Source organism: Neofelis nebulosa, chromosome X, assembly GCF_028018385.1.
Source record: "Neofelis nebulosa isolate mNeoNeb1 chromosome X, mNeoNeb1.pri, whole genome shotgun sequence".
Lineage (NCBI taxonomy): Eukaryota > Metazoa > Chordata > Mammalia > Carnivora > Felidae > Neofelis > Neofelis nebulosa.
The window spans coordinates 62,529,815-62,552,243 of NC_080800.1; the positions used below are offsets into that span (position 1 = coordinate 62,529,815).

General features: G+C 35.2%; 1 protein-coding gene across 2 annotated transcripts in view; it reads right to left on the bottom strand.

The window, feature by feature from the left end:
• Positions 1 to 22,429, bottom strand: part of ABCB7 (ATP binding cassette subfamily B member 7) — a 157,701-nt gene that overhangs the window by 32,770 nt on the left and 102,502 nt on the right. For both annotated transcript variants that reach the window (XM_058714548.1, XM_058714547.1), the window contains exons 4-7: positions 20,095 to 20,214; positions 2,129 to 2,261; positions 731 to 999; positions 6 to 94 (exon numbers count right to left, since the gene is read on the bottom strand). In XM_058714548.1, coding sequence (XP_058570531.1) covers positions 6 to 94; positions 731 to 999; positions 2,129 to 2,261; positions 20,095 to 20,214 — 611 coding nt within the window. The remainder of the gene's footprint in view (positions 1 to 5; positions 95 to 730; positions 1,000 to 2,128; positions 2,262 to 20,094; positions 20,215 to 22,429) is intronic.

Below are 22,429 nucleotides of genomic sequence, written 5' to 3' on the forward strand. Positions count from 1 at the left end.
TTTACCTCCACCGTGTAACAGCAACTGTGAATGCTGTGTATGCACCAAGTGTCCCGAGGGTTACTAATGCAAAATGGGCACCACATCTATAATACTGGAGAAGGCAAAATAAGAAATGATAAACAGTCACTGTTCTTGCAAATAGCTTATAATATGTAACAGCAAATATCAATCAAAAGATTTTAATAGAAATATGTTGATGGGAATTGTATAAATAAATAATTTTGTGAGAAATCAAATACCTTAGAAAAGCTACTTTAGGTAACAAGGGAAGAAAGCCACACTATACTTGCCACATTGATACTACCATCATATGCTAGGATAAAAATAATGCAATAAGCCTTAAGAGGAATAAAACGTATATATACAGTCTTAATTACAAAATATGAAATTGCTTAAATGTTATAAATGGTGAATAAAAATCTAGATAATCTGAGTATACCAGTCCAAAGTCATATACAAAAATCTCTATTAACAAAAAAATTACAAGCACTAAATGACTGATCTATGTGTAGAAGTGACCAGCTCTTTACAATAACAACATGATAAAGATTTTAAATGGTCCTTTGAAGCCTGTAGCAAAATAATTAAATAAACTGCATAATCCTTCTGGTACCGTGGAATTTTGCTTTCAAACCATGAGCATTCAATAGGACTACAGCTTCCAGTACTAAATAGCTTCCAATGAGAATATAAGATAAAAGCTTGTTATGAAAAATTTTTTACTTACCAAAATACCACTGACAAGAGTCACCTCGAACATGATGGGAAGAAGATTAAATACTAAAGCACTCAGGACAAAACTGATACCCCTTGTCCCTCTGTCAATAGCTTTTGATAAAGCTCCTGTCTGTCTACTCAGATGGAAAGCCAGATCCAGGTTGTGAAGATGGAGAAAGACATTTCTGGCTATTCTTCGGATTGAATTTTGCGCTACCTTGCCAAATACTGCATTTCGAACTTCATTAAAAAAGGCAGCTCCAGCTCTTGATACACCATCTGACAAGACATTCAAAAGAAAAAGTGGGATGTGAAAACATTCAAATCATAGGAGTGTAAAAATGATAAACATATGGCAAGTAAGAAAGTATTTACACAATAAATGAATACATCACAGAATACTTCCATTAAAAGAAACCTAGAAAGCAAGCATCTAGCCTAGTGAGTACCAATCCTTCCACCACCCTGAATCCCTTTCAATGTTATTTTCCTCTATAAACTCCAGATGATGAAAGATTTTTTCCAACTAAATACTTGTTTTTAATTTTTAAAAAATTTAATGTTTTTATTTTATTTTTGAGAGACAGACAGAGTGCTAGTGGGGGAGGGGCAGAGAGAGAGGGAGAGCGCTGTCAGCACAGAGCCTGACGTGGGGCTTGAAATCATGGACTGTGAGATCATGACCTGAGCTAAGTCAGATGCTTAACTGACTGAGCCACCCAGGTACCCCTCCAACTAAATACTTTTAATAAGTAGCACCCCGCATGGCCTTATTGTGGATAAATGTACAATATCTGTACAGGTTTTTTTGATCTAATCCAATTCCTCCAAATAACAAATGATAAAATCGAGATCCTGAAAAATCAAGTGCCTTGACTAAAGCATGCCCCCATTCAAACCTCCTGAGTCTCATAAAGTGTCCTTTCTAATGCAGGAGTAAACAAAGCAACATATTCTGTTCTTTAAAAATGGTAAATGTGTCAAGGCTATTGAATGTAACTTAATGAAGCATTAATATACATATAGCATTATTTAGCTATTTCCCATTAAGTAGTTAACAACAATAACAAGAAAATAACTAGCCTTATTTTCAGGAACCTTATTAACAATTATTAGAAGTGGTAATTATGAATTTATTATTAACTAACTACTATTAGAAGTGGTAATTATGAATTTAATATCTTATTTCATGTTATATTTTTCTAGAACTTAAAAAATGAAACTGTTTTTACAGAATTTTAGAAAACATAAAGAATTTTTTTAAACTACCTATCAAAAATCACATGTAAAACGATAAACATCCAAAATGCTAACTTGTGTTTGTGGTAAAAAGGTCATCTGTTCAAATATGATGAAACCCTCTTGAAGAAAGTCAACACCTGTAGATAGATTAAAGAATCACACATACAGCCAATCAGAACTGCCGTTGCCATGGTTGCAACTGTATTTGGTGCATCACTCAGGTTCAGCATGTTTCCCGACATCTGGTTGAGGCTGTCTACAGCATATTTAAACATGAAGGGAACCACAATATTCATGGCCTAAAAATATAAAAGCAATTATCCATCATATAGAAAGTATTTTCTAAAAGTACAAGTATTTACCTTAAATTAGTGTTTATGGGAATGTTTAGATATTAATCATTTACTAGTATTGAAATGATTTTCCTAGTTTATAAAGATAAAATCTTTGGCATTGGAGAGCTGTCATTTCAGGACTCCTACCTGACACTGCCATGTTAATATTAATTTATAACTTACATGCATTAGTCAAATGCTCGGGCCTCCATGAAATAATCCCTGATCATTTACTCGAAATGCTCTCTCCATTATCTGAAATCCTACAGAGCTTCTGGCACTTAAGGCAAACTGCCTTATATGATAGTTCTTTATATATATATCTTCTATAGTTCTATATATATATATCTTCAATCATACATACATGTTCAACCAAATATGTAAAATTATTTGTTCACCAAAATAATAGTAAAACTAAAATTATATAGCAAAAAAGTATCTCAAAAGCAATAAATTACAAGTATCTCTGTGGCTGACTCACCATTGGGGGAAAAAAAAAACCACACACACATAACACTGATAGATCTATCTGCCCCACAAAAAGATTCCTTTGTTCAGAGAAGAGGTGGGGGAATTAGTGAAACAGATGAAGGGAATTAAGAGGTACAAACTTCTAGTTACAAAATAAGTCACAGAGATGAAAAGTACAGCATAAGAAATATAATCAATAATATTGTAATAATGTTGTATGGTGACTACATTTATTGTGGTGAGCACTGAGTAATGTATACAATTACTGAATCACTGTATCGTATACCTGAAACTAATATGACATTGTATGTCAACTATAATTCAATAATAAAAATTTAAAAAGATTCCTTTGCTCCAATATTAAAGAAAACCCACTAAATACCAAACTAAGCTTTTAAAAACCAACCTATTTCTCCATGAGAATATACCAAAAAATATGAAAACTATGGGTATAATGCTTTCATATGTTCAAGGCAAATATTCAATCACTCACATTTCACATTTTCTGCAAGGTTACAGTATCAAATACACCAACTATCATTTAAGAATAGAAAACTGATTAGAATGCCAAAGCTTTAAAGAAATTAAATTCATATACAATAACATGTGAAAGCAATTCTGTTAGGCTTACCAAAGACAATGAAATCCCACCCCTTGTAAACATTCCATTTAAAGTATTGTCAACAAGCCTAAGTTTAGCTGACAACTGACAAGAGCTATGTAAATCTTACCAACCAAGATTTTGAAGTAAAGTGTACAAGTGTCCTAGCAACCAAGCAGGTACTCTCATTCAATAATATCATTAAAATACACAGCAGATGTTGGAACACTTTTAAGAACGAAACAGTATGGGATAAATTGCTTAAAGTTTTTTTCTGACTTCTAAAATATAATCTAATACAATAGCAAGTTTCAAGTATGACAAAATTGTCGATTCTGATTCCTATATAATCATATAATCTCAAGCTCTTGCTTCTGCTTGAAATGGCCTACCTGCCAGATTTACCTACCTCTCCATTCTTCAAAACCCACTCTGAATACCATTCCCTTCTCTGAAACTTGCAGCCCATGTGACATTCTTCCGATTTTCCAACTCCTCTTTTTGATGGTTTATACATCAGTATCTATCATTTTTATTATATATTTATCATTCACATTCTAGGAGCAATGTGCATGGATATACTGGCTTCTCAACCTCACTTCACAAACCTTTTGTGGCAAACAAACATTTTGTGAACAATACCTACAGGAATCAGGTATGGTGCTATGTACCTTCACAAAGGTAAAAGCTGAATGAAATAACAATTCCATTAAATGGATATCCGTGTAACTGAGGAAACTCAGGTTCCATGAGGTTTAATAACTTGTCTGGGAAGCAGCAGAGCTGGGATTAAAATCCAAGACTGACTTGAAATTCAGAATTTTCTTCTAGTATACCATAGCCATATTAGCAGTTCATAAAGCAAGAGACCATATTATTTTACTACATTTGCACCCTAAAGTGGATGCTCTCATATGTGCTGTTGAAACCAGCTATAAAGTATGACACAAATAATTTAAATAAATCATAGCTGATTCCAGGGTTTCCGTATAATAAGACCACATCCCCTCACTTGCATTCCAATACAATTTCTTGAGTGGGAGAAAAAGTGATAGTTACAGCTAGCACGCAATTCTCATAACTTACAGCCTATTATATCTTTGCCACAGCCAGAGTGCATAGTGACCAAAACTAATTAATGTATCACCAAGAAAGTTGTGTAATTTTACTTTCTTGAAAATGTGTTTGGGTTGGTCAAATATGTGAGCATCTTCAATTTTTTTTTAACATTGATTCATTTTTTGAGAGACAGAGAGAGACAGAGTGTGAGCGGGGAAGGGGCAGCGAGAGAGGGAGACACAGAATCCGAAGCAGGCTCCAGGCTCTCAGCTGTCAGCACAGAGCCCCATGCAGGGCTCGAACCCACGAACTACGAGATCATGACCTGAGCCAAAGTCGGATGCTTAACCGACTGAGCCACCCAGGCGCCCCAGGAGCATCTTTGTAATATGAATGTCATCTGTCCTGTATTTTTATTGGCAGAAAAAAGGCAGTTAGCATAATGCTAAGAACATAGTACTACCTCTAATAATAATTGTTAATTACTTCCAGTTCTCCCAAAAACGTAATTTTAGAAAGGAAAGAAATAAAAAACACAAAAGAAATGGAAAGGATTATATTATGTGTAGATATTTTTATTAGTACATGTGTATTGGCTGCACTAGCCTTGTGATATTTTGAGCATGGGGAGGGTGACAAATACTGGTTTTCCCTAATACTCTGCTTTCACTAGAACTACACTTAAACCATTTCAGAGAAATGTGAATTTTCTAAAAACATTTTCTTTTGAAACAACTGTAGACTCACAGAAAGTTGCAAAAGTAGTACAAAGAGACTCGACCCTTCACTCAGCATCTCCTAATGACGACATCTGATATAGCTATAGTTCAATATCAAGACCAAAAATGTACATTGGCTCATTACTGTTAACTAGACTACAGAACTCGCTCAGCTTTTACCATATTTTTAAATATGTATTCAGTTTCTACCATATTTAAATGTGTATTCATGTATGTGTGTGGTTTGTATGTATTACCAAATGGTCCTATGCCATTTTATCCCATGTTCAGATGCATGTAACAATCACCACAGTCAAGATACAGAACTACCCCATCACAACAAAAGAAATCTCTTGTGCTACAGTTCTTTATATTCACTCCCATCCCACCTCCCCCGACATCTCAGTCCCTGTCCCCTGGCAAGCACTAATCTGTTCTTGATCTTTATAGTTTAGTAATTTTAAGAATATTATATACATGGAATAATATAATTTGTAATCTTTTGAGATCGACCTGTTTTTTTTTCTCAGCGTAATGCCCCTGAAGTTGATCAAGGATGATGCATGCATCAATATCTTATCTTTTATAGCTGAGTACTATTCCATGGATGTACCGAATTTATTCAACCATTCATCCCTGAAGGACATTTTGGTTGTTTCTAGTTTTGGACTACAAATAAAAAGATGCTTTGGAAATTTTCATACAGGTGATCATAAGTTTTCATTTCTCTAGGATAAATGCCCAAGAGTACAACTGCTAAGTCTACACTGAACTTTTTAGGCAACTGTCATGCCCTTTCTGAGTGGCTGTACCATTTTACATTCCCACCAGTAAAGTATGAGTGATCCAATTCCTCCACATCCTCACCAACATTTGATATCATCACTATTTTTTATTTTGAAACTATTTTAATAAATGTATAGTGATATCTTTTGGTTTTAATTTGTTTCCGTGACAGCAATGATGTTGAACATCTTTTCATATTTTGATTTTCCACCCATATATCCTCTTCTGTAAAATATCTGTTTGTGTCTTTTGCAAATTTTAGAACTGGGTTGTTTTTTTGTTTTTGCTATTGAATTTTAAAGTTCTTTATATATTTCTAGATATAGAGGCCTTTGCTGGATATGTGATTTGTAAAAATTTTCTGCTAGTGTGTAGTTTGTCTTTCATCCTACTGAGAAGTCTGAACTACCCCACCTAGCAGTCAGGAGGGGTTCCTTCCTTTAGGAGTCAGTGGAGGCGAAGGTAAGAACCTGTACTTTCAACCCCACCTGCAGTAATGAGGCAACACTCCATCCTCACTGGAACAGTGTCACAGGAGGCCTCCTAACAAACAAAAGATTTTAAAAAGATCCAGAATCTTATAGCATAATACCCAAAATATCTGGATTTCAATAAAAAAAAAATCACTCCTTATACCAAGGACTACTAAGATGTCAACTTGAAATAAGAAAATACAATCAACAGACATAAATATTAGAACTATCTGATGAGGATTTCAAAATAGCCATCATAAAAGTGTTTCAATGGGGCACCTGGGTGGCTCAGTCAGTTAAGTGTCTGACTTCAGCTCAGGTCATGATCTCACCGTCCATGAGTTTGAGCCCCGCATCAGGCTCTGTGCTGACAGCGCACAGCCTGGAGCTGCTTCAGATTCTGTGTCTCCCTCTCTCTGCCTCTCCCCCACTCATGCACGTGTGAGCCTCTCTCTCGCTCTCAAAAATAAATAAACATTAAAAAAATAAAAGTGCTTCAAGGAGCATTTATGAACATGCTTCAAACATCAAAATATATAATGTCTCAGGAGATAAACAGAGGACATAAAGAAGAACCAAATGAAAAATCTAGAAGTGGAAAGTAAATGGCAGAATTTAAAAAAATCTGAATGGATGGGCTCCGTGGCAGAATGGAGAGGACAAAGGAGAGAATCAGTCAACATGAAGACAGAACAATAAAATTTACTGAATATGAACAACAGAGAGAAAACACTAAAAAGGGGCAGGAGGGTTCTATGGGACACTCAGGGATCTATGGACTATACAAAAAAAAAAAAAATCACTCCTTTTTAGAGTCCCAGAAGAATAGGAAAGTGTGAAGCTGGAAAAAGTATTCAAAGAAATAATGGCTAAAAATTCCCCAAATTTGGCAGAAGACATAAACTTACAGATTCAAGAAGCTGAGCAACCTCCCCTCCAAATAGGGAAAACCCAAAGAAATTAAATTTTAGAACATGAGAGAGTGTGAGCTGGAGAGAGGGGAGAGGAAGAGAGAGAATCTTAAGCAGACTTCATGCTCAGCACAGAGCCCGATGTGGGCTCGATCCCATGACCTGAGGTCACGACTCAAGCTGAAATCAAGAGTCAAATGCTTAACCAACTGAGTCACCCAGGTGCCCCTCAAGATACATTATAACTAAAATTCTGAAAGCTGAAAACAAATTTAAAAATCTTAAAAAGAAGCTACACAAAAACAATACATTATATATAGGGGGAAAAACAATTTGAAGAAACCAGATTTCCAGGGAGGCCAGCAGGAAGTGTCAAAACATTTTTCAAGTGGTAAAAGAACTGTCAAATTAGAATCCTATAACTAGCAAAACGAGCTTTCAAGAATGAAAGGAATATCACAATGTTCTCAGGTTAAGGAACATTAAAAATTAGTCACCAGCAGACCTCCTCTAAAAGAACTGCTACAGGGGAGCACCCGGGTGCCTCAGACGGTTAAGCGTACGACTCTTCACCTTGGCTCATGGTTTGTGAGATCAAGTCCCACGTTGGGCTCTGTGCTGACAGCACTGAGCCTACTTGGGAATCTTTCTCTCCCTCTCTCTCTGCCCCTTCCCTGCTCATTCCCCCCCCCCACCTCTCTTAAAAGAAATAAATAAACTTAAAAAAAAAGAACTGCTAAAGAAAAGTCTTCATACATATGGGAAATAGAAGCAGAAGGAAATCTGGAACATCAGGAATGAAGAAAAACCAACAGAAATAGTAAATATCTGTGCAAATATAGTAGCATATTCTCTTAAGTTCTTTAAAATATGTTTGGTGGACAAAAGCAAAAGTTAAATCATTGACCATGGGATTTTCAATGTATACAGATATAATACATAAGATAACCTGTAAACATAAGGGGGGAAGGTAAAGTGACTTATAGGACATAGTAAGGTTTTTACATTCCACTTGACATGGTAAAATGTTGATTCTAAGTAAGCTGTGAAAAGTTAAGTACCACTATTGTAATTCGTAGAGTAACTGCAAAAAAAAATTACACAAAGAGATAGGCTAAAAGGCACAATAGATAAATTAAAACGGGATAGTAAAATGTATTTAAGTAACACAAAAGATAGCAGGAAAGGTGAAATAGAGTAAGAAAGAGGAACTAGCAAAAATAAAATAAAATGATAGACCAAACTCCAAATATATCAATACTTACCAATATAATTATCAACATATAATGACCAATGTAAATACATAATTATTAATGTATCAATATGCTAGCAATGAACAACTGGAAACCAACATTAAAAAAAAATTACAATCCCCCTCCCCCCAAAAAGAAATCCCTAAGTATAAACCTAACCCAGGGTTTCTCAATCTTCAGCACTATGGACATTCTGGGTTAAATAATTCTTTTTTATGGGAAGAAATATTCTGTGCACTTTAGGATGTTTAGTAGTATCCCTAACTTCTACCTACTATATGCTAGTGACACACTCATCCTCAACTGTGACCATCACGAATATCTCCAGATAGTGCCAAATATCCCTCAAGAGCAAAATCACCTCTGGCTGGAAACCAGTGGTCTAATCAAACATGTTCAGTGTCTGTATGCTGAAAGCTATAAATGCAGATGAAATAAAACAAAGGAAATTCAAGTAAATGGAGAGAGATTCTATGTTCACTGACTAGAAGACTCAATATAGTAGGGATGTCAATTTTCCCCAAATTGGTCTACAGATTTAAAAATCCATTTAAAAGTCCCATATGGCTTCTTTGTAGCTACAGACAAGATTACTCTAGAATTATATATACACATAAAGAAATTAGAATAGCCAAAACAATTTTAAAAAGAAAAACGTTGGAAGAATCTATCTTTATGCCTTAAGAGAAAGCTACAACAGTGAAGTCAATGTGGTGTTGATGAAGGAGAAACACATACACATTGATCAATGGACAAGAACAGAATACAGAAAAAGATGATTACATAGAGAGAGAGAGAGAGAGAATAATGGCTCCCTAAAATCTTCATCTACTAATGTACTAATCTCCAGAACCTGTGAAGAGGATACCTTACATGGCAAAACAAACTTTGCAAATGTGATTAAATTAGAATATGAGCTGGGGAGAGTATCCTGAATTATCTGGGTGGGCCAAGTGGAATCAAGAGGGTCCTTATGAGAAGGAGGTGGGGGGGAGGTCAAAGTCAAGAGAAAAGATAGGAATACGGAGGCCAAGAGTCAGAGTCAGAAAGACTGAAGATGCTGCTGGCTTTTAGATGGAGGAAGGGACCAAGAGCCAAGGAATGCAGGTGACCTCTAGAAGGTAGAAAGGGCAAGGAAATGGATCCTTCCCAAAGAGCCTCTGCAGGGAATACAGCCCTGACAAATGTTTTTATTTTGACCCAGGAAACCTAATTTTGGACTTTTGACCTTTATAAAATAATAAATTTGTGTTGTTTTAAGCTATCAAGTGTGAAAAGTTTTTACAGCAGCAATAGGATCCAAAGGAAATTCAATTGGGAGAGAAAAGCCTTCATGTAGGAACAACTGGACCAAACAATAAAACTTCAACTAAACTAGATACAATAATTAACTCAAAAATGGAACACAGATATAAACGTAAAAAGTAAAAATATAACTTTTAGAAAAAAACACAGGAGAAAATTGTAATGATCTTGAGTTAGGTAAACAGTTCTTACATGTTAACAACTAAAACATAATCCATGAAGGGAAAAAATGATAAGCTGAAGCCTATCAAAATTAAAAACTCTTGTTCTATGTAAAATACTATTAAGGGATTTTTTTTAAAAAAAGCTACAGATGGATTCAGGACACCTGGGTGGCTCAGCTGATTGAGTGTCCAACTCTGGATTTTAGTTCAGGTCATGCTCTTGCGGTCATGAAATTGAGCCCATGCTCAGGATGGAGCCTGCTTAAGATTCATTCTGTCTCTCTCTCTCTCTCGATCCCTCCTTCCCTCCCTCCCTCTGCCCCTCTTTCCCCTGTTCGTGCTCTCCCTCTCCCTCTCTCTGTCTCTCTCTAAAATAATAAAAAGCTACAGATGGGAGAAAATAATTGCAAATTATATATCTGACAAAGTCTCATATCCAGAATATATAAATAGCTCACTAAACTCAACAGGAAAAAAAATGGCCCAACTAAAAATGGACAAAACACTTGAACAGACACTTCACCAAAGTGGATATATACCTGCAGCCAAGCACATGCAAAGATATTCAACACCATCAGCCATTAGGAAAATGGATATTGAAACCATAAGATAACACTAAATGCCTGACAATATCATGTGTTAGCAAAGAAGTGAAACAACTGGAACTCTCATACACTGCTGGTGGTAAGATGAAAATAGCCATTCTGGAAACCAGTTTGGCAGTTCCTTATAGAGTTAAAAATATACTAACCATGACCTATAAATTCTACTCTCAAAATATATTTACCCTGGAAAAATGAAAACTAAGGTTCACACAAAAAACTATACCTAAGTGTTTACAGCCACTCTAGTTACAACTGCCAAAAGGTGGAAAGAAACCAAATGTTCACCAGTGAATGAACAAAGTGTAGTACATCCATACCATGGAATACACCTCAGTAATAAAAAGAAAAATGAACTGATATACTCAATGACTTGGATGAATGAAGAAAGCATCATGTTATGTGAGAGGAGCAAGCTCAAAAGGCTATGGTATTCTCAAAATGATAAAACTATAGGGATAGAGGACAAATCAGTACTATCCAGCTATTAGGGGTCTGAAGAGGATATACCTACAAAGGGGTTACACAAAGGAGATTTTTAGTGTGGTAGCACTTTTCTGTATCCTGACTGTGACAGTAATTATATGAATATATGCATGTGTTAAAAATCACAAAAGAGTGCATTTTGTTGCATGTTTATTAAAAGTAAAATTTTTAAAATAAAGCCAGTGTCTCAGGGTATACCAGACCTCACTCCCTAGAGGCTTGAGAGGTCTAAAACTAAGGCTAGATATTAATAAATTTCAATAAAAATTGACTCAATATGAAACTTAATCCCCCAGGTGTTTTCTAAAAATTGAGAAACTGTTTTTACTAGATTATAATCATGTGACAAGTTATGTTTCATCTGTAACTGCAATGTGTCCATTGATTTAAGTACAAGAGAAATAAAGAGAAAATTACTCTCTCAAGACTTATTCTCACAAAATTTTTTTCTTTCCTAGATCAAAAGTTTAAATCACATAAATAAATAATCCTCTAAATTCTTGAATTTTCACAGAGACTGGTATATAATTATGAAATGAATTTGTTTAATTTTAACATGGAAATGCACAATTTGGGACACAAATTAAAGAATGGACTTAAAGAAAAAGTACAATCACCATAAAGGACAGCCAAAAGTATGTTGTTATCTATATGATGCCAAATGTACTGGTCAATATGATCAGTTTACTGAGGGTCTCCAATTCTAGATTTTAAAATGACTTTTCCCTTCTTAATAATGAAAGTATTGTCTGCCATCTGAGGAACCTAATTCTTACAAACATTTTTAATACTTTAATTCCTTAAAAACTAATCTCTTTCACACCAGCCTCTGATAATTAAGGACTCTGTAACTAGTGTCACCAAGAAGGGCCCAATATATGTGAATAGGTAAAAGAGAATTTTGTTTACCTCTAGTAAACAATCCTCAAAAGGATCAGAAGGAGAAAAAGAAAATAAAGAACAAGAGTACTAAAGGGAGATAAAATTAGCAAGGCAAAACAAAGAGAAAAGAAAAATGGACAAAGTACTCAATTTGTAAATACCATATTTTCCGAAAAACAGAGACGGAGGGAAAATTTCTAAACTCATTCTAGGAGGCCAGCACTACCCTAATACCACAACCAGGCAGACATTACAGGAAAGGAAAATTCTGGAGCATTATCTCTTATGATCACAGATAAAAAATTCTCACCAAAATATTAGCAAAACAAATCCAATAATATATAAAAATAATTATACAACATGACCAAGTGGAATTCATTCCAGGTATACACAGCTGGTTCAACATTGGAAAATCAATGTAATCCATCACATCAATAGGCTAAAGAAAAAATATATCAATAGATGCAAAAGAAGTACTGGACAAAATCCAACACCTATTCAAGATAAAAACTCTCAGCAAACTAGGAATAGAACGAAACTTCTTCAACTTGATTAAGGACACCTACAAAAACCCCTATAGGTAACAACATACTTAATGATGAGAAACTAGAGGCTTTACCCCCAAAATTTAGGAACAAAGCAAAGACACCCTCACTTATCACTGTTGTTCAATATGGTACTAGAAGTGCTAGCTAAAGCAGTAAGAAAGGAAAATAGAAGGCACACATATTAGGAAAGAAGAAATAAAACCGTATTTGCAGATAATATGATTATCTATGTAGAAAATCCGAAAGAACTGACAATAGAAATAAACCTCCTGAAACTAATAAGCAACTCTAGCAAGGTTGCAAGACATAAGGCTCATAAGGCTCAAAAGTCAATTGCTTTCCTATATATCTCAGGTGAACAATACATAATTTGAAATAAAAAATAATACCATTTAAATTAGTACCCAAAATGATATAACTAGGTATAATTCTAACAAAACATGTTCAATATTTATATAAAGAAAACTTCAATACTCTGATAAAAGAAATAAAAAAAAAACTAAAGGAATGGATTTCATGTTCATGGATAGAATGATTCAATATTGTCAAGATGTCAGTTGTTCCTGAACTTGATCTATATATTCAATGCAGCCCCAATCAAAATCCCAGCAAATACTTTGGTAGATATGGACAAACTGATTCTAAACTTTACATAGAAAAACAAAAGACCCAGAATATCCAACACAATATTGGAAGAAGAAAAAAAGCCAGAGGGCTGACACTATTTGATTTCAAGAATTACCGTAAAGCTACAATAATCACGACAGCGTGGTACTGGCAAAAGAATAGATAAGTAGATCAACAGAACAGAATAGAGAGTACAGAAATAGACAAATATACATAAATATATTATACTGATGTTTGACAAAGGAGAAAGGCAGCCCAGTGGGTAAAACAGTCTTTTCAAAAAATGGTGCTAGATGTGCATTGGTAGTATAGTGGTGAATATACTTTCAAAAAATGGTGCTAGAAAAACGGAACATACAAAAACGAAATCTAGACACTGACCTTACACCTTTCACAAAAATTAACTCCAAATGGATCACAGTCCTAAATGTAAAGCACAAAGCTATAAAACTTCTAGAAGATAACATAAAATAAAATCTAGGTGATCTTTGTTTCACAATGACATTAGATACAACACTAAAAGCACAATCCACGAAATACTGTTAAGTTGGACTACATTAAAATTTAAAACTGCTGTTCTGTGAAAGACACTGTTAAAAGAAGGAAAATACAAGCTACAGACTGAGTGAAAATATTTGCAAAAAATCTGATAAAGGACTGGTATCCAAAATATACAAAGAACACTTAAAATTCAACAATAAGAAAATGAACAACCCAATTTAAAAATGGGCAAAAGACTTGACAGATATCTCACCAAGGAAGAGATACAGATGACCAATAAGTATATGAAAACATGCACAATATCATACGTCATTAGGCAATATCAAATTAGAACAAAATTGAGATAGCATTATACATCTATTAGACTAAAATCCTGAACACTGACAACACCAAATGCTGACAAGGATGTGGAGCAACAGAACTCTCTCATTCACTGTTGGTGGGAATGCAGAATGGTACAGCCACTCTGGAAGACAGTTTGGCAGATTCTCACAAACTAAACATAGTCTTAACATATAAGCTAGCAACTGCACTTCTTAGTAATTACCCAAATGAGTTGAAAACTTATGTCACACAAATCTTGCACACAAATGTTTATTACAGCATTACTTTTGGCCAAAATCTGGAAGCAACCAAAATGTCTTTCAAAAGGTGAATGGATACACACACTATATGGTACATCCATACAACGCAGTATTTTTCAGGAATAAAAAGCAATGAACTATCAAGTCAAAAAAAAAAAAACATAAATGACTCTGAAATGCATATTGTTAAGTGAAAGAAGACAGTTTGTAAGAGCTACATACTATATGATTCCAGCTATAAGATATTATGGAAAAAGGCAAAACTACAGAGACAATAAAATGATCAGTGGTTGTCAGGGATTTGGGAGGATGGAGAGATGAATAAGTGAAACTATTCTGTATGATACTTTAATGGTGGATAAATGGCATTATGCATCTCCCCCAAACCCATACATAAGTACACAACACAAAGAGTGAATCCTAATGTAAACTATGAACTTAGCTAATAAGAATAATGTATTTTTAAGTAATTGGTTCATTCATCATTTGTAACAATTGTACTACATTAATGCAAGATGTTAGTACCAGAAGAAATTGAATGGAGTTTTTTGAGGGGGGATATATAGGAATTCTCTGTACTTACTGCTTAATTTTTCTGTAAGCCTAACGCATCTCTAAATTATAGTGTTTTAATTAAAAAATACTACAGGATATAAATCATACTTCTCAATTAAAGGTCAGATACCATTGTTTCATTTTAAAAAGTGTTTTTCAGAAAATTTTTAAAGAATCAAAGTGAAAGTACATGAATCTTCTGAAGTTACCCATGTCAAGATAGTAGTTCCTGGAAAACTCCAGCTCTTCCATGAAGGCTTCCCTTAAATGCCTAATTGCTGGAACTCCCATATATCTTCATTTGTGACTCCCTTTGGATATCTGGGTATTACATTATATATATTTTATCATTATTTGTGTATTTTTCTCCTTCAGTACACTGCAACTGCAGGAGGGAAGGCAAGGCACATATTTTATTCATTTTTTTATTCCCAGCTGCCTAGCACAGTATCTTGTATCTAAAAGTCACTCGACAAATGTTGCTCAATACATAATGCTATGATCTGAATATTTGTGTACCCCTGCCAAATTCACATGTTGAATTCCCCCCAGGGTAATGACACTGGAAGTGGTGTCTTTAGGAGGTGATTAGGCCCTTATAGGATTAGTGCCCTTATAAACAAGTCCCCAAGATCCTTCTTGCCCCTTATATCGTGTAGGTCATAACAAAAAGCCATTTATGAACGATCTAGTTTATGGTGCTTTTTACTGCAGTGTAAATGGACTAAGACACATATATGATCCCTTACTTTATATAACAGATGCATTCTTGAAGAAAAGGGATATTGATTATATTTTTACAAAATACACTCTCCCTTGAAATTATGTTATAATGTTAAATATAGCTTATTTTCATTTGCAACAGATTCTTAATTGAGATCTTTTTTACTTTAATGTCCTATACTCTCAAGTTCTCTGTCAACTAAGTGGTTCCAAAGATGGTGTTGATTGCAGAATATAAGTAAACTTTTTTATAACATTAAAAAACACACTTATTTTATGAAAACAGATGATTTTAGTAAATATGTTTTATATTTTCCTTAAATCCTGGCACGGCTGTTATGTGATATACTAACAGAAAGATTAAATTTTTTAAAATCTTTTTTAATGTTTATTTTTGAGAAGACAGAGTGTGAACAGGGGAGGTGCAGACACACACACACACACACACACACACACACACACACACACACAGAATCCAAAGCAGGCTCCAGGCTCTGAGCTATCAGCACAGAGCCCAATGCAGGGCATGAACCCATGAACCGTGAGATTATGACCTGTGTCAAAGTCAGATGCTTAACTGAATGAGCCACCCAGGCACGCCCAGAAAGATTACATTTTTAAAAAAAATCCTTAGATCTCAAAATCCCCAGATTAATGATAATGTGATACTCCTAGGATAGATGTGTGGATGGTAAGAAAAGGCAATGCATATGATTTGTAGGGATTTAAGGAAGGAAGGCAGATTGTGTTCTCTCTATCTCTGTCTCTTGGTGGCAGAACCCCTAAAATATATCTCATAGAGGACCCAACATATTAAAAATAGAATTGCTGCAATTCAGAAGAAACACCAACCCATTCTTCTTGGCCTTGTCTGGGCTGCAAGACATCTTTGCATAATACAGTTTATCTTACAAATCTTTGCTGTAGACAATGATAGCCTTAAGACCTTCAGAATGAAAAGAGAATAGGCAAATAAGTAAGCAGATGGCATGCTGTGACCCCATATGTTAAACATGAAATCCTCCTCCCTTCTGTTTCTTCTCACTTGATATTTCTGTCTTTCTGCCTCCCTTCTCCCTCATGGATGCCTCTGGTCTTGCTATGAAACTACCACATGCTGCTCATATGGCTGGGTGGCATTCATTTATAGCTGAGAAGATCCCTGAACCCTGCCTTAAAATTCCCAGAAGTATGTGGAGGAGGTAGGGAAGACCAGAGTATAAAGGAGAATAGATTGGTCCAAAGTGCTTATACACCAAGGCGTGTTGAGAAAAAATAGGAAGCCAAGAAATGAAAGGGATAACAATCCATCTTTGCACACCCAGTATAAATCACACCACCAATACTAACAAAATTAAACAATGACCAGGTTTTAAAGATTGAGAGAGTAACCACTTTAAAGTAAAGACAGTATAGAAACTAGAAAAATGATGTTAGGAATGGTTAAAAGTTACCACTATATATTCCTAAAGCTATGGTCTATGGTCTATGGTCTATGGTCTATGGTCTAGTTCCTGTTTAGTAAAAAAAAAAAAACAAAACAAAAAACTGCTTCTCTATATGCTCTGAAAGTACAAACATGAACTCATCATTAACATCAGGCAATTTATTCCTTTTCCTAACTCAAAAGTAAACATACTTTCTGAGGACTAATTTTCTATATTCATTGCTGTTTACTTGTAATTAGTTTATATGAGGTTAGTACAGCATATCTATTCTATGGGTGCTCAATATTTATTGATAGAAGAATCAAATATTAGCCTTCTAAAAATATTTCAGTCTTTATGGAAGTTACCTTGATCTAGGTTTTATACCAACATTGACCTATCACCAAGGAACAGAAATTTGTATTTTGAAGGGTTGAAATTCATTCTAAAACTAAAATCACGTATTAACACTGCTCCTTTGGCTAACCTAATTAGCCATGTTCTAAACTGTTCTCTTCAATTCAAAAGAAAGTCCAGAAAACAATCTGCCTTCAACTTGTCAGCAAAGTACTTTAATTCAGCTAATAAAGAATAAAGGCCAATTTGCTAATTCTGCCTTGCACAAGAGCTCAGAATAATCTTTATCTTTAAGCAAGTTGTAGGTAAAAGACAATTCAGCAATCAGTACTGAACTAAAAATTTAAGAGTTAAAAGAATTTTAACTGAGAACAAACTGAGGGTTGATGGGGGGGTGGGAGGGTGGGCGATGGGTATTGAGGAGGGCACCTGTTGGGATGAGCACTGGGTATTGTATGGAAACCAATTTGACAATAAATTTCATATTAAAAAACACATATAAAAAAGAGTTAAAAGAATTTCAATGTTAGCTACCAAATTTAGATTTGTATTATCCTCTCTGTTCAGCTTAAACAAACAGAATAAAGTATGGATCTTAGCCTATTGTTCAGTATCTTGATTTAGTCCTCTCCCAGGCAAGGGGTCCAGTTCATTGGGAGTATTCAACAGAACCCACAGATGAGAAAGGAGAAAAGACAATGAACAGCTAGACTGAATTATTCTAGTTTTATTCTCCAATCACTCCATCCCTGTTTCCATTACTGTTTGCTTCCCTACAGGAACACATTTATCACAGGTTCTGTCTGTAGTCACCTTCTATTTCTGCTTCTTTCCTTTGGTGAACTAATTTGCATTGTTTCTACTATTACTTCTTTTTCCCCCCAACTATTACCCCTAATCTCTCTAGCCTGGGGCTCCTTCCTAAGATTGTCTAGCATTTTGTATTATCAGCTACATATCTGTCTCAACATTCCATTAGCATCTCAAACTTAACATGCCTCAAACCAAAATTTCATCTTCCCAAACAAGACCTCCTAACTTCCTACCTACTTCTGTTAAAAGTATTTTATTTCTCTTATCCTTGGCATCAACTTTGAAATCCTATTTCTCTTTTACTTCTAATATCTGATCCGTTGCTAAGTCTTGTTGACTCTACCTCCTTCACCTCACAAAATCTCTGGCATCTTTTCCCTGCATATTACCATTTCTACCACTACTCCAGTACAAAGTGTCATTACTTTTCATCTAGACTATTACATTAGCCTCATAACAAGGTCGGTAAATATTGCCTGAATGAATACATGAAATGAAAATCAATGGTATGCCTATTTTAGTTGTCTCACCACCCTAATCCATTTTATGCAAAAGGGTCAGATTAATTTCCTAAAGCACAGCTCTAACCTTATTACTCTGCTACTCAAGATACATGTTGCTACTTCCAACATAATTAAATTTTTGTTTCACAGTTAAGGTATTTCACATGGAGCTCTATCTTTTAAGGTTACCTATAATTTCTCTGAAACACTATCCCCTCAATGGAGCAAAGCTGGACTACTCACTACTCCACACATGCTTACGTCCTCTCTCAATCTGTTCATTTTACTCCTCTACCTTTAACAAACCTACTCATCAATCCAAGACTATCTTAGACATCACTTCCTCTCCAAAACCTTTCCTGACTCCCCATCTTGGTGGTTCTTTCCTTTGAAAGATACTTTTCTTTAGGGAAAAGAATGAGTAAATAAAAGGAACATACATGACACAGAGAAAAAAGTAATAAGATCTAGGTTCTAAAACAACATATTAACCCTAACACATAGCAAAACCTCATTTATATTTTTCAACAAACTGGTTTTTTTTTTACCATATTTTTGATGAAATCTAAATTATTTTTAACACATATACTTTACTATGTGCCAAGCATTCTTTTTAGCCTTTTGTATGCTGATTTAATTAATCCTTATAACAACTGTATTTAACCTTATTTTACAAATTGGGAAACTGAGGCATGAAGACTAAGCAATTTGCCCAATGTTACAAGGTTAGTAAGTGCCAGAGCCCAGGAATTCTGATTGAGTCCGAAGACTATATATGTACCATGACTATATTTTGTACCTAAACATATATATACTTTACTGAATTTAAAATCTGAATGAGTTGAAAATAAGGGTTTTTTTTCCTTAAAAGCTCAGAGTCATTATAATTGCCTTACTAAAACATGCTATATATAGTACAGAAATAAACTGAAGAGGCTGCTAAGATATAGAGGGCCCATATACTGAATGGTACCAAAATGCCTAGTTTTTGTGGGTGTTTTTTTTTCTTTTAACTTTTCCTGTTTGTTTTTTTCCCCCCTTCACACTATTGTTTACCACTTATGGCATTCAATGTGCCTAAATGTGCCTTCATCATCTTTTCAAATTACTAGGAACTGAGAGCCAAGCTTACCAGAAATATGTATTAAGAAAGAACCAACAGGTCTCTAAGGAGTTTCTTTTATAAAGTTCCTTATGCTTTGTTACACAATGATCTGGTTTCAGGACTAAATTCCATTAAGTTGAGGCCATTAGAAATCTGATCCACAGATAAATTGGGGACTACCATGTAATTTCTGATGGTATAAAATAGTTATGTAAATGAGGGTCCTAAAAGTTAACAATGCTCCCCCCAAAGTAGCTTATATCAGCCCTTTTCATTATTAGAAAATGTCATACTATTTTTTAGTTATAGCAATGAACAATGTATAACTTCTCCTATTCTTACCTTTGCGCCCCCCAAAAATCCCAGAGAAATGGCAACCCTAGCTCGTAGATCTGGCCGGTCTTTGGGCCACACATACGAAAGCATTGCTTTTATGATTTTCCGAGTATCAACATCTTTTAACTGTTGAAAGACAGAAAACAAAGCAATAATTAACATGTCATTTCAAATATAACTATATTTCAATAATGTAGAATTATGTAAATATTTAAGAAAAATTTGAAAACATTACAAACATAACTTTTTTAATTCAAGTACAACTATCATACAGTGTTAATGCAATCCCTATCAAAACACGAACAATATTTTTCATAGAATGAGAAGAAATAATACTACAATTTGTATGGAATTACAAAAGACCCTGAATAGCCAAAACAATCTTGAAAAAGAAGAACAACCCTACAATCCAGCAATCACACTACTGGGTATTTACACAAAGAATACAAAAACACTAATTCACAGAGATATATGCACCCTTATGTTTATAGAAGCATTATTTACAATAGCCAAGATATGGAAGCAGCCCAAGTGTCCACTGATTAATGGAACGGATAAAGAAGTGGTATACGTGTGCGCGTGCACACACACGCGCGCACGCGCACACACACACACACACACACACACACACACTGGAATATTAGTCATAAAAAGAATGAAATCTCGCCATGTGTAATGACATGGATGGAGCTAGAGAGTGTAATGCTAGGCGAAATAAGTCAGTCACAGAAAGACAAATACCATATAATTTCACTCATGTGGAACTTAAGAAAGTGAACAAACATGCGAAGGGGAAAAAGGAAAGAGGGAGAGAGAGACAAATGAAGAAAGAGTTTCTTTTTGTTTTGTGTACTTTTGAGAGAGACAGAGACAGAGACAGAGAGAGCACGAGTTGGGGAGGGGCAGAGAGAGAGAGGGAGACACAGAATCTGAAGCAGGCTCCAGGCTCCAAGGAGTCATCACAGAGCCCAACATGGGGCTCAAACCCACGAACTCCGAGATCATGACCTGAGCGGAAGTCAGACACTTAACCAACTGAGCCACACAGGTGCCCCAACAGATTCTTATTTATAGAGAACTGATAGTTAGCAGACTAGAGGGGAGTGGGAGGATGGATAAAATAGGTGATGGGGATTGGGGAGGGCACCTGACATGATGAGCACTGGGAGATGCATGGAATTGCTGAATTACCATATTATACACCTAGAACAAATAGTACACTGTATGTTAACTGGAATTAAAACAAAAACTTAAAAAAATGAAACTGGAGGTATCACAATCCTGGATTTCAAGATATACTACAAAGCGGCAGTAATTAAAACAGTATGGTACTGGCACAGAAACAGACACGCAGATCAAAGGAATAGAATAGAGAGTCCAGAAATAAACCTGCACTTTTATGGTGAATGACTCTATAACAAAGGAGGCAAGAATATCCAATAGGAAAAAGACCATCTCTTCAACAAATGATGCTGAGAAAACTGAAGAGCTACAGGCAAAAGAATGAATCTGAACCACTTTCTTATAGCATACAAAAAAATAAACTGAAAATGGATTAAAGACCTAAATGTGAGACCTGAAACCGTAAAACTCCTAGAAGAAAATATTAGGAATCTCTTTGACATCAGCTGTAGAAACGTTTTCCTAGTTATTTTTCTTCTGGCAAGGGAAACAAAAACAAAATTAATCTATTGGGACTATACCAAAATAGAAAGCTTTTGCACAGGGAAGGAAATCTTTTTTAAAAAGGCAACCTACTGGGACTTCAACACCCCACTTACAACAATGGACAAATCACCTAAACAGAAAATCAATAAGGAAACAATGGCTTTGAATGACACACTGAACAAGATGGACAAAACAGATATATTCAGAACATTTCAAACTAAAGCAGAGGAATATACATTCTTTTCCAGTATACATAGAACAATCTCTAGATTTGAGACACAAATCAGCTCTCAACAATTACAAAAACATTGAGATCATACCGTGCATAGTATCAGACCACGACGCTATGAAACTCGAAATCAACCAGAAGAAAAAATTTGGAAAGATAACAAATATTTGGAGACTAAAGAACATCCTACTAAAGAATGAATGGTCTAACCAAGAAGTTAAAGAGGAAATTAAAAAGAACATGGAAGGGGCGCCTGGGTGGCTCAGTCGGTTGAGTGTCTAACTTCAGCTCAGGTCATGATCTCCTGGTTCATGAGTTCAAGCCCCACATCGGGCTCTGTGCTGACAGCTCAGAGTCTGGAGCTTGTGTTTCTGTCTCTCTCTCTGCCCCTCCCCTGCTCACGCTCTGTCTCTCTGTTTGTGAAAAACAAGTTAAAAAAAAAAT